Source organism: Pinus tabuliformis, chromosome 5_1 (genome assembly GCF_031772625.1).
Source record: "Pinus tabuliformis cultivar Carrire ecotype Pingquan chromosome 5_1, CPIR1, whole genome shotgun sequence".
Classification (NCBI taxonomy): Eukaryota; Viridiplantae; Streptophyta; class Pinopsida; order Pinales; family Pinaceae; genus Pinus; species Pinus tabuliformis.
In genome coordinates this window covers 626768007-626784567 of record NC_142305.1, presented here as the reverse complement: position 1 = coordinate 626784567, position 16561 = coordinate 626768007, and the positions used below count along the sequence as shown (strand labels likewise).

Here is a 16561-nt window from a genome sequence, read left to right as displayed (position 1 = left end):
GTCATGTATGTAATTGCCTAGGTAAACCTATTTTTCTGGTAACAAACTACATTCCGGGAGGTTTTTTGCCTCACAGATCCATTCTCGAATGGTCGGCAGAGTTTTCCTTCAGTCTTACCCCAAAACTGAAATGAATTTTGTCACCAGGATCTTAGGCAAGTACTAGTGTTATAGATTAAGTCTGTGTAAAAGTGATTTGGGAATAATCCTAACTATTTGGTTAGGTTATTTTATTACAAATTGCTTAGTCTGTTGGATTATATTTGTGTCGCAGAAATGGGTAGTCTGTGAGGGTCCTTTTTAGATGGATTTTCCCCCTTGAGATGTAAAAAATGTAAAAATCATGATGTAAAGTGTCTTGAGGGTTAGAAAAATAATTTATCCTCTCTTAGGTTAATTAATTAAATTTTCTGGACAAAATTAATTAAAATCCTAAGCCAGAAATTTAATTAATTATAAGTCTTACGTAAATTTAAATTTTCCAAAGGCAAAATTCGTGGGTTCTTTAAAAAATTAAATTTTAAGAGGTCAGGGACTAAGGTTAATTGATTATTTTGCTAGATTTTAAGCCTTTGGTCCTTGTGGTTAAGTCAAAGTCAAAATTTTGAGGAAATTAATTCAAAAATTTAATTTTTGAATTAATTAAAATGCATTTAATTGAAAAATTCAAAATTTCCTCAATATTTAAAATTTCGACGGATGAGATTAAAAAAAAATTGATCCTCATCAACGGTTGAATTTACTTTGACAAAGATCACTTGAACTAGCCGTTGGAAGATTTATCTTTAAATAGGAGGTCAGTTGTCAGTTGAGATCATCTGATCTCTGGATCGTGTACTAAGCTCTCAAGCTCTCTTGTATACTTTTTTGAATTAATGCAAAAGTCTTTGGGGTTTCAACGTGCTGTAGTGTTCCTCTTCATGAATTTATGGTAAAATTGTTTTAATTTCTGCTTAATATTATGTGAAAGCTATCAATCAATAGCTCTCTTAGAATAATCTGAATACAGGTATCATATTCAGTTTATTGGATCTAGGGTAACATTTTTAATTTTGATTGAAGTAGCAAGTATCTCTATTTCTTCAAAATTTTATTGTTGTTCTATTTATCTACTTAATTTGATGGTTGATCTAGTATTTGCAGAAGATCTCTCAGGTTCTCATTGAGCGTTTGGGGATAGTTCTTGGTTGGACCAGCGAATTATCAACACATCTTTTCTGAAAAGCCTACTTCATATAAGCCTCAAGATTTATCTAACGATAATCTTTTTTCTACAGGGTGTTTTTGGTCTACTACCTCTCTAAAATTTCAAAATCTTTTAAATATTTTGTGGAAATTTTGATAGATCTGGCTATTAAGAGCCTTAGATTATCATATCTGAGAGCGGAGTTGGACGTATACTCCTCAAATCTGATAGATCTGTAAATTATTTGTATAGATCTGTAAATTATTTGTGTAGATCTATTATTTACCTGTGTAGATCTGAAGCTTTGTAACATAATTTTGAATTTTAACACTTTGGTTTTTTTGGATTTTCTCTATTTTTGTACATATTGGGTATTGGGTTTTTCTCTTTTCATTTGTGCAGGAATAGATCTGAGAAATCAGCCAAAAAAATCTTCAGATCTGAGAAATCAGCCAAAAAAATCTTCAGATCTGAGCTAGATCTAGACCCTGGAGGGCAAGATCTGGGCTCAAAGATTGTTTGCAGGAATAGATCTGAGAAATCAGCCAAGTAAATCTTCAGATTTGAGATTTTTCAAGCAGATCTGGGGGTTTTGAGACAGATCTAGGCCCTGGAGGGCAATATCTTATCCCAAATCTTTTTACAAGGCCAACCATTAAAGATTTTGCAATAAATCTGAAGATCTGAAGCAAAATAATTTTTTTCAGAACAAGGGTTTCAAGTTTTGGGGCTCCTAAGCCCAGATCTGCCTTCTCCTAGCCCAACGCTAGTTCTATTGGGCCTAGTGCTAGCTCTCATTGGCCCTAGATTCCCTTGCTCCATTTCTGATTTGAATATTTGATTTTCTGAAGTTAATCATTGGTGGGTTTTTGCAGAAAATTTGGTAAAAATTTGTGTTTCAGATATTGAAATTTTTTGGCAACTTGGGCAAATGATCTTCAAAGCCTAGGGCCTAAGGGTTTGATCTCTAAACCATCTTTTTCCTCATTGTTTGCTACAACAGTCATATACCTTTCTAATAGTGGTGAAAAACACATCTAAGTGGTTTGAAATTAACTAAAAAATTGCTAAATACATTAATAAGTCATTTATGTTTGATGTGTATCAAGAATTTGGCCTAGATCTACATTTTGGGTGACTGTTATCTCTGAATATTTCTATTTCTGAAGTCTGAAATATAATAGTGGAAAAATTTCATGTTAGTTAGCCCAAAATCAGTTCCTAAGTTGTCTAATACATTAAGGAATTAATTTCTTGAGTTGGACATTCATCATTAGGCTTATTTCATGTTTTAATTGTTGGTTGTAATAAGTATATCAGATCTAATATAATTCCGGAAATCACATCATAACAGACTGAAATTTTTTTATAATTCATGTGGGAAAGTTTGAAAAAATTTCGGTAAATTTTTAGCATAAAGATATCATTGATAGCTTACTGTTTTCATTGTCATTCACTGTTGTCATAAAGTTTTTCTTATTGCTGTCCTAAAAATTAATTTCTGAAAATTAAGTACTCTATCATGGAATTGTGATAAAATGCATATCCTTTGTTTCATAAACTAAGTATTTCTTTTAGCATCTGTTGACATTGATATCGAATTGCAAAGTTGTTTTTGTTCTCTTTGAGCTAAATTGTATCAAGAAGATTTGAAATAAGCTGGTGTTTTAACTATAGTATCTTCAAGAGTTTATTTTCTAAGTCTTCATCTAAAAAAAGGCAAGCATTTCATTTGGGTAATCGAGGGCTTTTACGGCATAAGTGTTTTCCCATTCTCGAGTCTAACTTCATCTCATCTTCCAGTGCATTTGCATATAAGTTAACTTTGCATAGATAAAATTTACTTCCAAGCATAAGCTTGGTCGATAGACAAATAGATCTCCATCCGTCTTTTCTTGAGAAGCCTATTTTAATAGTACTTAAAATGGTGACCTTGCAGTCATCAGAGCCACAGTTTTTGCAGCGCCGGAGGCACTGGGTATGTTAGAATTTCAGGAGAGGTATCGTTAATCACACCTTAGTGTGCTTCTCCTGATCTTCTCTCTGCCAATTACTACGAAATCAGGCTCAACACAGAAAGGATTGAAGGGTTCACATTTAAATAGGCATTTAACTAAAATTAATCAAGATTCTTGTATCTCACATTAGTTTTAGGATCTGCATTTCGTATAAAATAGTCATTCATCTAAGCAGCAGTTGCTAATCGATTACTTGGTCTTAATTTCCCTAGCAAGATCGTTGACTCCATAAGGCACTGGTATCAATCGTTTAAAATCTAATTAAATCCTATAAGTCTTGCTAAATCTTAATAAAGTACTTGATCGCTTCACTGTGTCTCCCGAATTGGTTGGCTCCCAACTAGTTCTTCTTCATTCCACTTTTCCATAGGGTCTACCCCCCTTAGCCTACTGTAGGGAGACAGCTTAAACGGAGACATTGGGGATCAGGGTGACAGCCCCCAATCTGAGCTGTTGTCGCGGTGCCTAGACATTCTGTGCGACAACATGTGGTGAATTTTATTTGTTATAGCCTAGTTCATGTATCTGTTATTTGTTGTAAATTTCAATTTGGGATATTACATAATGTTGATAGGAATGATGATGCCATGGATATTCTAGAAGGCCCTTCTATGCTTCGGCCTGAGTCTGACATTGTTGATGATCCCATGGAACCGATGGGTCCCTTGGATCCCCCTCCATGTGATCCTCCTACCAGGAAGAGACCACTTTGGCTCCGTGACACTTCACGGGATGCTAAGAGACATGTTGCTACCAGAGGAACCTTCAGGGAAAGCAAGAAGCCATGTTGATATTAGGGATATGTTGTGGCTATGAGCAACATGATATAGGTTGAACCTCACACTTTTGAAGAAGAATTGAAAAAGTTGCTGTGGCAAGATGTTATGGTCGAAGAGTATGAATCTATAATGAAGAATGATGTATGGGAAGTGGTACCGAGACCCGAAGGAAAATTTGTTGTGACTTTTAAATGGTTGTACAAGATTAAGCATGGTGCGGATGGAAGTCTTGAGAAATATAAGGTGAGGTTTGTGGCTAGAGGTTTCTCCCAAAAAGAGAGAGAAGATTATGATGACATCTTTGCACTGGTTGCCCGTTATACCACTATTTGATCCATTGTGGCTCTAGCTACTAGCCAGGGATGGACTCTTCACCAAATGGATGTGAAGACTGCATTTCTACATGGTATACTCAAAGAAGAAGTATATGTTGAGCAACCACAGGGATTTGAGGAGTAGGACAGGAAGACTCATGAGTGACGACAGAAGAAAGAATTGAATGGGTTGAAGCAAGCCCTCAGGGCTTTGTATGCCCACACTGATAGCTACCTGATGAAGCTTGGATTCACAAGGAGCAATGCCGACTCAAACCACTACTTCAAAGTTGTCCAAGGTATGCCCCTGATTTTGGTTTTATATGTTGATGACTTATTCTTGATAGGCGAACAAGCTTTGATTCTCGAGTGTAAGAGGGAGCTCGCCTCTGAATTTGAGATGAAAGACTTTAGATTGATGCACTACTTCCTCGGCTTAGAGGTGTGGCAGAGGCTTGGTGAGATTTTCCTTTCACAGGGGAAATATTTGTGAAATTGCTGGAAAGATTTGGTATGGCAACATGCAAGTCCATGGCCACACAGATGGAGATGAACTTCAACAAATTATGTGGAGAATCTGCTGAACCTGACTTGGCAAATCTCTCTGAGTACTGATAGTTGATTGGGGCATTGATGTTCCTAGTGAACACTCGATTGGACATATGTTTTGCAGTTAATACCTTGAGTCAATTTATGACCGAACCTCTTCATCCATGTTGGGTCGCTGCTAAGCATGTGTTGAGATACCTTCATGGGGCTATTAATCTTGGACAGAGATATATTGTCGGAGATGTGAGACTTCATGGTTACAATGATGTTGACTGGGCTGGAAATTTTATTAATAGGGAGACAACATCGGGGTGTTGTTTTAGCCTTGTATCTGCCATGATATCTTGGATGAGCAAGAAGCATAAATCCATTGCTTTAGCACAGCGGAGGCTAAGTATATTGCTGCTAGCATGACTAGTTGTGAGGCAGTATGGTTGAGGAAGCTCTTTGGAGAGTTGTTTGAGCAGGTTCTAGATACGATAGTGATATATTGCGACAACAAGAGTGAGATCCGATGGCAGAGAATCTCGTATTCCATGACAAGTCCAAGCATATTGAGATTAGATATCACTACATTGGAGATATGGTGCAGAGGAGTCATAAGACTCCATCACATTTCGACTGATGAGTAGATAGCTAATATTCTTACCAAGGCTTTGCCAAAGGGAAGTTCTTGGTCTTCAGAGAGTAGCTTGGACTGGTGGATGTGACCCTCTTGAGAAAGGGTCACGACTGATCGAGGAGACTAAGCTACGCTGTTCCCCCTGTTTGAGCTCACAGGGAGAGGAATTGAGCTGGAGAGCTCCTGGGGTCAAGGCACCTCTGGACAATAGGTTTGTGTGATCCTTACCCCCTGCGGTAAGTTGTATATCTCCTAATGTCACTATAGGGTGTGTGTGATCCTTGTCATTTATGACAAGTTGTATCTCTCCTTATTAGTTCTTGGACATGACAGAGTATACCCCAGTATGCATCCTACCCTCAAGCTAGGCTTGTATGGATTGCCACCCATCTAGCCAATGGGTGAGGAGACTTGGGTGTGTGTGATCCTTACCTTTTATGGTAAGTGGTATCTCTCCCAAGTGATGGGATGCAGGTGTTCTACCACTTGATTCTTGAGGGTCAAGGTGGGAAGATCAGCGGACAATAGATGTGTGTGATCCTTACCCATTGCGGTAAGTCATATCTCTCCTATTGTCCTTGGATATATGGTGGCGGATTTATCTCCCCTGTGATGATTCTTCTTCTTTAGATTAGAGTGTTCAACAAATGAACAGAGATGAGCAGAGATCAGCAGAGACAAGATATGACATGATACAACAATGTCAATGACAAAACATTTGAGATGAGATTTTTGATGCAGTCAAAAGTTTTTCCCTAGCTGAGAGGTAGTGTTGAAATTTGGCAGCTCAAGGAGAAATTCCCTCCTTTGGGAAGCCTTTCTCATCCTTTTGAGCACTATTGATAATATTGGTATCGGGAAAATATCGACGAGGGTCCAAAAAATATCTTATCGGCAATATCGGCGAAAATATCGGCAAATATCGGCGAGCATAAAAAATGCATAATATATTCATTTTTTTTTCAGATTTCTAAACATATAAAGCAATAACAACATGAACTAAACACATTGGCACATAAATATGAAGAAGGCATTGATATATATGATGTCAAATAGAAATGATACGTCAAAATTCAAAGGCGATACCAAATCCTGCTGATCCCTGATAATTGTCCAATCAAGGACTCAAACAAAATAACATCACATATCCTGTTGATCCCCGATAGTGATAATTGTCCAATCAAGGACTCAAACAAAATAACATCACAATGTCACATATCCTGCTGATCCCTGATAGTGATAATTGTCCAATCAAGGACTCAAACAAAACATCACATATATAAAACTTTAAAAGTATTTCATCATCATGAGTTATAAACTTATATGTAGCAAAAGTTGCAAAACAAATAAAACTAGCAGCTATCTATCTGAGACCATTGGCCTCTCCCTAGCAGCTTTCTTTCTGTCTTGTTCAACAATTGCTTCACGAGCTTTTTGTATAACCTCTGCACTAGAAACCATACAAGGCATCACATCTGCATCATATGCAGAGAGTTTAGCTAGATGGTATTTCAATCGTGTAATCCCTCCTGACATCTTGGTCCCACACAAGTTGCATGATATATATGCCTGATTTGCCCCACCAACAGCCTCCCCATACTCCCAAAATGGGTCCAAGGCTTTTGGCATATTTGACATTTGTAGTGAACTAATTCAAACCTAGGGCACAAAAAAAACAAAAAATTGGCATTAAACCCCCCAACACAAAATGAAAAAATAATAAGTAATAACAACCTCATTCAAAAAAATTACTACATTATTTGCATTTTGCAATGTGAATGAAAAATGGCAATAAGAGGGTGCATAAGAAAGTTGAAAAATGGCATTGAGCTGATGGAGGGAGGATTTTGATGATTGCATCGATATGGGAGAGAAAAGATGAGGTTTCCAAATTCCAACAGTACTTCTTCAAACTTTGATACTTATCCATGACAACATGTTTTTAGCAGTTGAAAAGGTTCGGATCTTTGAGAATATCATCATCCTTCTCTTCATCTGAGTTTTTGTAAGCGTTATCAGTTGCTTCTAAAGTTCTAAGATCCATCAGGTAGACAATGGACATTCTTGAAGTATGTTGAAAATAGAAGAAGTCAGGAACTTAGATAATTGTGGGCATTCTATTAAAGTGTATAGGCCTGAAATTTTTGTTCTTCGAGGGTAATCAAATATTTGACGGTTCAATATCCCCATGGGCCAGCGTTATAAATTTATACCTATTGAGAGGTTTTAGAGGCGTTTTTCATTCCATCCATAAACTTGACATCACATTACTGATGGTTTATGACATATGTACTTGTAATTTGCAAATGGTTTATAACTTTAAAATTTAGAGTCTAGACCTGCTGTAGGTGATGATTCCCTACATCTTTTGGGCATAAATGCTGTAGAAGAGGAGGAATATATGCTCATTTATCCCATTCATACTTCTACTGCTACATTCTTTCCAAAAACTGACATGTCACATGAGGACATCAAGTTAAAACTTAAGATCATGAGAAACTGTATATTGAATGTTGTTTGAACTTTGCAGAATGGGTAATTGTGAAGTTTGAACACTGAAAATATTTTGTAGCCGCACATTATGATTAGATGCTTGATTGTTTCAACTTTCTGCAGCCTAGCATATTACATAATTTATTAATTAATTATTACACAGCTGCCATCTGTAAATCGGAATCCTCTATGCTGTCACGCTGTGCATATATATTATATGGTAATGGCAGCGTATTTTTGTGACTTGTCTGTTGATTGCTCCTGTCCGGTGGAAGTGGTTCATGTTTGTGGTTCAATGCAAACCCTTGCAGTTTGAAATCAAATCAAAAACCAAGCAAATGATTGTAGGGAACCGGAAGAATGAAAATCGAGTTTGTCTTACAGTTCTTGGCACTTGCAGCTTAGAAATCTTCGTTGTTGATGGCGTATTGGCTTCAAACCCTCCTTGGCAGCAACCACATTGGACTTCCAGCGCTCAGAAAAAACCAAAATGACTTCAAAAAAACCAAAAATCGAATTATATAGCCCGCGCGGAATGTTTTCAGGGTCGCCGGCGATATTTTAGGTCGTCGCGCGATATTTTCCAATTTATCGCCGAAATATCGTAAATCTCGCGCGATTTTCAAAACTCGAAAATATCGCGATATTTGGTCGGCGATATTTCGGCTCGCCGAAAATATCGCGATATTTCCGAATATCGCCGATATCTCGGCGATATTATCAACACTGCTTTTGAGACCCTACTAGCCCTTTGAAGAATTTAATTTGCACAAGGAAAAATATTGTTTTTAATGTGAAACCCATATCTTCACAAAATCACAGGTTGGCCTGGACAAGGAAATTCATCCTCATCAACCTCATATAAATAGACCACATGTCACATCACTTGGAGGCATCACTTACACATCACATCTACTCTTGATTGGTTCGTACAGCTCTGAAATTGCAGGTGCGAGTTCACACGTGTGAAGGGAAGGAAGACATTTCTGTTTGATGCGTTGACTTTTTCTTTCTTGCCTTTGACCAGCATTGACTTTTGGGATTTAGGCATGGTTTGACTTGGGATTTTGGATGTCCTGAAGGCCGAATTCAGAAGCAAGGAGGACGATTTTTCTGGGCACTTAGACAATGTTTGACCACAGACCTTAGGCTGCCCTTTGACCGCAGGTTGACTTTGACATTGACCAACTTCAGAGGTATATTTTGGGACTGTTTTGACCAAGTTTGACTAAGCAAAAGAGGCCAGGTTTTCTGCTGCCTTGACCGAACATTTTGGAGGCTGATTTGACCATTGACCAAGACTGGTTAGGGCATCTTTAACTGCTGTTAACTTGGACCAGAATTTGCAGATTTGACTCTTGACCAGATTTGACTTTTTGGGCTCACCATTGATTGGATACATGGATGGTTGATTGAACTAGTCAACGCCTTGACCTTTGACTCAATTTTGATGCACTAGGACATTGTATCTCTCTGTCGAACATTTGATGACAATCTAATATAAGAAGAACTTGGAAAGGGTTTTGCCCGTTGTGGGGTTTTTCCCTAGTCTTTGACCAACCTGTTGTGTCTCTATTGTTCTTGGCTGTCTTCTATTGTGCATTTGGTTTATTGTTCTATCTACAAATGCTTATTGTTGTTAGAAGACTGAATTTATTAGATAAAGTGATTGCCAATTGAAGAAGAATTGTAATAAGTGATTGTATAGCATAGAACACTGAAAAATTAACACCTTTGACTCCATTTTGCCCAACATTGAATAGGCACTAGTCCCTTGTCCTCCATCACCCCAATATTTTTACTATGCTACAAAAAAATAATGTTTTGGTAAGATATCTATTCACATCATCCTGAGCCTCATTGTCATAGCCTAAGCAATCCTACTTATGGATACCCCTGTTGTGTTGGAGAAAATCCAACCTAAAGCGAGAGAGGGAGTGACTAAGGTGAAAGTAGGAAGCCCCCCTAAGTTGTCCATAAGCTTGTACCAATCTTTTGGACTTTAATCTAAGTGTGCTAGTTCGTGAGGTAACACAGCCAGCAGAAGCAGAAGAGCTTAAGGTCAAATGCAACTTCATTTTTTGTTATCCACCCAAACTGCATATTTAAGTGAAGGTTTATAAATTCTGTAACTCAGAAGTATCAAAAATATCTATATCCCTATTGCTATGCTAAACATCTATTTCATGCTTTTCTATCTCTAATGAAGGATACATATAGTGCAGACTAACATGTCACATTCTCCTAAATCATAACAAGAAGAATCTTAGGACTTAAAGTCCCATAAGACTAACAAAACTAGGTATGCCTGCATAGAGTCTATAATGACAAGTTTGTTATTTTACAAGTTTAATACCTGTAATCCTGACTGAAGTAGTTGCCCACGATTAGCAGTTTCTAGGGCTTGCTGCACACGTTGCGACAATGCATTGATTCTAGAAATCAATAAATTTGTGTCCAATGGTGGCATTTCATCATCAAAATCCAAACGAGCTTCAATCTCTGCCAGCATCTCAATACACTGCATTCTTAAAGACCGCACTAAAGAAGACAATCCTCCCTGTCACAACATATACAACCCATTAAATATTCAATAAGAGAGGTCTTCTGATAATAACAAAAGCTTCATATGCTTTAACAAAAATTATCAACAATGTCACAATTAAAAGAAAAACAATTTCGCAGGAAGAATATCTGCACTTTAAAAGCATTTAGCAAATGTCAAAGATACCTATGACATGTAAACACGTGTGAATAGAATTGTATATTACAATAACTAGGAATACCTGTATGCCTTCTAGAGCAGTCTCTGCAGCAGCTACAGACTTGGCAGAAATTAACTGTGCCACATTTTCTGCTTGAGCAAGATCTAGACGCCCATTTAGAAATGCACGCAGTGTGAATTCCCCTGAAACAGAACAAAAGCATCAACAACGATTTCTCTTGTTGTGTAATCTAAAAGAGAGATGACTGTCAAGCCACTAGACATCGAGATCTCATTTCCTAAACAGGTATAGCCAAACCATGAACATAGGTTCCTATACCACTCCCCCACTTTCCAAAAATAAAAGAAAAAATACTTAGTAGAGTAATAAATTATAACAAGATTTAGAATAGTAAAAAACACCAAGTACAATCTTCACAAAGAAGAAGAGCTTAATTGGTTCCATTCAAGGAATGGAAGGCTAAACATGACCCATAAAGAGGTCACCACTGGAGATTTATTCCTACCATTGGGGAACAAAGGACAAACTCACACATCTTGAAGTGGCCAAGTAACCATCGAGATTTATGATTTATCGAATCCAGGTTACCAGGATACAGATACATATATGGATATGGAAACAGATACAGACATGGATATGCCAGATTCTTCGCAAACAATGTATATAATACATCTGGATATAGAAAATGTAAAAACATATATGCAAACAATATAACATACTGTCATGAGCTCAGCATAAAAGAATCAGGCAATAATGTAAAAAAAGACATCCTCTTTCTTTCGTAAACACATCTTATAATCTATTATTGAATTAATTCTGCATTTAACTGTCAAACTCAGCCAACTTCTAAATCAAGGTTTTATGCTCTCAAGTCCTACATTTCATCACTGAACAATAAAAAGTACATTTAGAAATGATACATTCCAGAGTCGAGGCATGGCCACAAAGGTTACTCCACAGTCCATTTTTCTTGTGCACCATAAAACTTGGTCTTCTCTTTTATTATGCTTCATAATTCTATTAAACAGAGAGCATATTACAAAAAAGGGACAGCGGATAGGCTGACACCATAAACATGGAACAAGGACCAGTGAGGAAACCATATTCCTAAGAACCACCCTATCATAGAGCCCTATGAAAAAAAAACAGATGAAACACATGCAAACATAAAATAAATTTACTTCCATTTACAACTTCTCAAGCATTCAAGCAAATGGAGCTGCTTGAGCCTAGCAAAGCACAACAACCATCCCCCCAAAACTGCTCATAGTTTGTGCGAATAAATACACCCTAGTAATATACCATTCTACAGAACCGTCCCCCACATAGTCCACCAATGGGAATGACAATGGATGGTATAGCAAAATATCATCCCTTTACATTTTCTTGAGCAGCATGCAAGGGATAACCATGATCTTGGATATCAAATCCAGAGAATCATCCTCAAAAAACAGGCAATAGGGTGGGGCAAACACACCACAAAGGCACAATCAAACCTCAGCACAAGACAAAGAAAGTGATGAAGTCCACAAACTCTTCAAGATCTCCAGGGCCACATGGCATTCACTTGTAAAAAAATCTCTAGTTGGTCAGTTTTTATTTATTTATATCAGCATTATTTTCTTTATTCTACATGTTTAAGGAGGAGAACCATTGCAATGGCAGGTCTATATAGTACAATTCATAATAATTCACACCACAGATCAGATTCTCTTCTTTCTGGTGATGGACTATAGTGGCTGGGTCTCAAATGTTGATTCAAAAATGGATGTGGCAATTCAAGAAAAAATCCACAAATAAAAGAAGATTTCATAAACCAAAATCAGCATCTCCCAACCTGACAACACAAAATAACCAAAATCAGCATTTCCCAACCTCACAACACAAAATAACCAAAATCAGCATCTCCTAACCTCACAACACAAAACTGACCAATGTCTCACAAGCTCATAAAGAAAAACACTTTAACTAGAACACCCTATCTATCACAGAGCACTACTCTTCACTCTATCTGTCATACATAGAAGTAATGCACCCTTGCTTCCCTTTATAGAATAACCAAAAAGTGAAAAAAAAAAGACTAGGCCCACCTAAGAAAATGGGTCCACAAGTGGAGCACTCCACCTTGACAAGATCCACTTTAAGCCTAGCCAACTCATGTGCCTCACATGGGCTAAAGGCTGGTGGTTACCTGACAACTTGTGCAAAACACATCACTCCAATTAACTAACTCAAGTAGAATGCCCCACACAAACCAAGCATCCACTCCACATTTTTACACAACACCAAATATTTTTATGAAAAAACTTTAGTAGTGCACCCTACTAGTCTTGACTCTTAAGTAACTCCAAATCACAAAAAAAGATGAAAAGGGGCTACGAACAACTTGCCTTCATGATATATTAGATCTGGAAAATCAAATCACATAACACACTTTGCACTAGAGTCATATATATTTCTATTACTAAGAAAAAAAGAATAAATAAACCAAAATCAACTTCTCCCACACATATAGTGTAAAACCAACCAATGTCTCACAACCTCATAGAGCAAAACACTTTAATTAGAACACCCTGGGTATCAAATCACACTATCTTTACCCCCACTCATACATAGAAGTAATGTGCCTCTCCTTCCCTTTTACAAAATAAGAGACAGGAGTTACAAGGAAAAACCCTACACTAGGTCCACCTAAGAGAATGGATCCACAAGCAAAGTGCTCCACCTTCACAAGGTCCAACTTAACTCTAACAAAGCCATGCATCTCGCATGAATTAAGGGAACATGGTTTCATGAAAACTTGTGCCAAGAACACTCCTCCAAGTAACTAACTTAGTAGTGGGCCTCATGTATGCCAAGGTAAGAACATGCCCACATGTGCCAAGCACCTAGTCCACATATGTTTATACAATGTTAGTTTTTGTAGCATCAGATGTGTTCTAGCCACGAAATTTGGTGGAGAGGCTAGAATACATGTATTCTCCAAAACCCGGAAATCGTTTATGGAAATTCCACCTAGAGATGACTTAATTAAAATAATTAATCATTTTTTAATGTTTCCTAAGTCTAAACTTAGGAAATCTGATTAATTAAAGGGTATTAATTAAGTCATGGTGAGAATCTTCTAGAAGAAGACATGGATCGAGTTCTAGTTAATCTTAGTCATCGATTATGTTTCAATTTAGATGTTGATGTCTCAACGAGAGATTATAAGAAGAAATTCGATGTGGCTAGGAGAACACACTTGAGACACTAGCAATTCGAATTCACTGGCAGATCGAACTTCAGAGTAGCAACGTTGAGTTGCCGAGAGAGAGCTAGTGAGCTCAAAGCAGCAAGAGAGGGGCAACGATAGCAAGGCCGGAGGAAAATGTTCCTATTCCAGTGAGTGCATTGCAGAGAGGCAGTGAGTGTCATAGAGAGGCAACATAGAGCCACGCAAAGGCAGTGTAGTGCTTCAAAGGGGATTTCGTATTTTGTTGGCGAGAAACAGTGATTCAGTGCCAAAAGCAGGAGAGAGAGTTTGGAGGCCAGAAGGGTCCATCTCCTAAACAGCAGTTGAATAGATAGAGAGAGAGCAACAGTTCCGAGTTGTGGGACGCAGTATCGCATAGTCTGACACAGGGACTGCACAGAGGCAGCAGAGAGCAACTCATCTTGAGCCAAGGTCAGTGTTAGATCGCCAGTGGGAGTGAGATTTTTCTCACTAGACTTATTGTCAATCATTTCTCTGTATAGACTGCTAGATTTCAACATCCATAGTTTTGTACTCAGACTTACTACTGCATAAGAATAAAACCCTCAGTTGCTGCGCCAGTTTTCCTAAGTTGGGTTTTTCCGAGGACATTGGTCCAAAAATAACTATGTATTTTGTTGATTTGGGATAGCATCGGATGTGCTCTAGCAACGAAAATTGGTGGAGAGGCTAAGGCACATGAGATCTCCAACACCCAGAAAGGGTTTGGGCAAATTCTAAACAGTTTAGGAGATATTAAAATAATTAATATTTTTAATGGAGTACCTAAGTCTAAACTTAGGGAAAATAAAATATTAATGTGAATTAATATAAAATTGTGTTAGAATGGTCCAAAAGTCATGGATCAAGCCAGATCTAATCTTAGCCGCTGATTAGGGACTTAATCTCAGCCGTTGATTTGTCAACAAGAAAAGTATAAGAGGAGGCTTGAGGGTCACTTGGAGAACACACCAAGAGATCTAGATTTAGACTTTTTGGGGCTAGATTTGCTGAGAAAGTTGAGAGAGTGATCTGGAGTTGTAGCTGAGGGGCAGTGAATACAAAAGCAGAGAGGCAAAGATAGTGCTGAGAGGATCAGCGCAGTAGCCGGGAAAGTTGACGCAAAGGGCAAAAGCCAGAACTGCTGGGAACAACCAGAACTGTCGGGAGTTGCTGGAACAGCCGGGAAAGCTGACGCAGAGGGCAGAAGCCGAAATTGCCAGGAACAACCGAAACTGCCGGAATAGCCGAGAAAGCTGATGCAGAGGGCAAAAGCCGGAACTGCCGGGAAATCTGACGTAGAGGGCAAAAGAGGCCGACGCTGGGGTTTTTCGTGGGGTAGATTGGAGCTGAGGAGCTGCCGGAGTGTTTATCCGAGGTTTCAGTCGAAGCATCTGTCTCCGAAGGAGAGGTATTACTGCTGAGATTTTTCTCTGTTGGGTGAGCCAGATTTGGCACCTAGATTGTATTCTGAAACTGCTTAATAAATCAAACCTCAAATAGCTGCACCGGTTTTCCTGCATTGGGTTTTTCTGGGGACATTAGTCCAAAAATAACAGTGTCATTTGTGTGCTTGTTTCCGTTTCCTTCAGTTGATGATCTGTAATGTGTTGAGCATGTACTTTGTTTATTTTCAATATTTGCATGGTAAATAACTTGTTAATTAATCAGAACAAGTAGGAAGGAATAAATCAGAAAGTACATGGAGGGTTTCTAACGGATAGACTTAGAAATTCCAACATGGTATCAAAGAGTGGTTGCAGATCACAGGAGAACTGAGGACATCAGCCAAGCAGAGCAGCAGCAGAAAATAGTTGTCTCGAGTGACAAAAGTTGTTCCTAGCAGCAAAAGAAAAGGAAGGGGTGATGCAGTGCCTGCATCATCAAGTTCAGGCCAAGAAGAGGTTGTGCAGAGGCTGAGGGAGGCAAAGATAGGCTCACGTAGAGGCCAAGAGGGCTGACGCAGTTGGCTTAGGGAGCTAGTTTGCCAGTGTTGGGACTACGTAGAGCCTAGGAGCTCTCACCTTCAAGTTGCTGGGGTTTAGGAGGTTGTGGATAAGTTGCGGAGTGGAGCTGGCGGGGTATTGTTGTCAGAATAGTACCTAACAAGGCAAGGCCAAGGAGGAGGGAGTTGCTACTGAGGGTTTCTAGCCGAGAAATCCGGATCAGTGGTGCGGTTGCATAAACGATTAGAGTAGGGGGCATCTCGACATCGGTAGAAGGATTTCCAGGAGGGAAATCGAGGTTCAGAGGGAGTCACATCAAGAACTTCCAGGAGGGAAGTAGAAGGGTAGCGGAATGGCACTACACGGAGTAAGAGACTAGGACAGACTAGACGGAGCATCAAACTTTATAGTCTGGAAGGCCAGAATCTTATTCGTACTTGACAAAAATCGTGTCAAGCACTTCGCCTTGAAGATGATAGCGGTCCCAGTTGACCCAATTGACAATGATAGGTATGAGGAAGCAATGGAGAGGGCCAAGAGTATCATTCTTGACGGGGTCAAGGATCATATAGTACCACATATTGCCGAGAAGAATACAACACGGGAGATGTGGGAGGCCCTGACCAAGTTGTATCAGCATACTTCCGTGCAGAGGAAGATGCTCCTAGAAAATCAGTTGTGGTCATACCAAAT

At 38.6% G+C, this 16561-nt stretch overlaps 1 protein-coding gene across 1 annotated transcript in view; it reads right to left on the bottom strand.

Moving 5' to 3' along the window:
• The window catches only part of LOC149166499 (uncharacterized), a 555184-nt gene that overhangs the window by 150071 nt on the left and 388552 nt on the right, over positions 1 to 16561 (bottom strand). The window contains exons 4-5 of the mRNA XM_089431356.1: positions 10748 to 10869; positions 10318 to 10521 (exon numbers count right to left, since the gene is read on the bottom strand). Coding sequence (XP_089287482.1) covers positions 10318 to 10521; positions 10748 to 10869 — 326 coding nt within the window. The remainder of the gene's footprint in view (positions 1 to 10317; positions 10522 to 10747; positions 10870 to 16561) is intronic.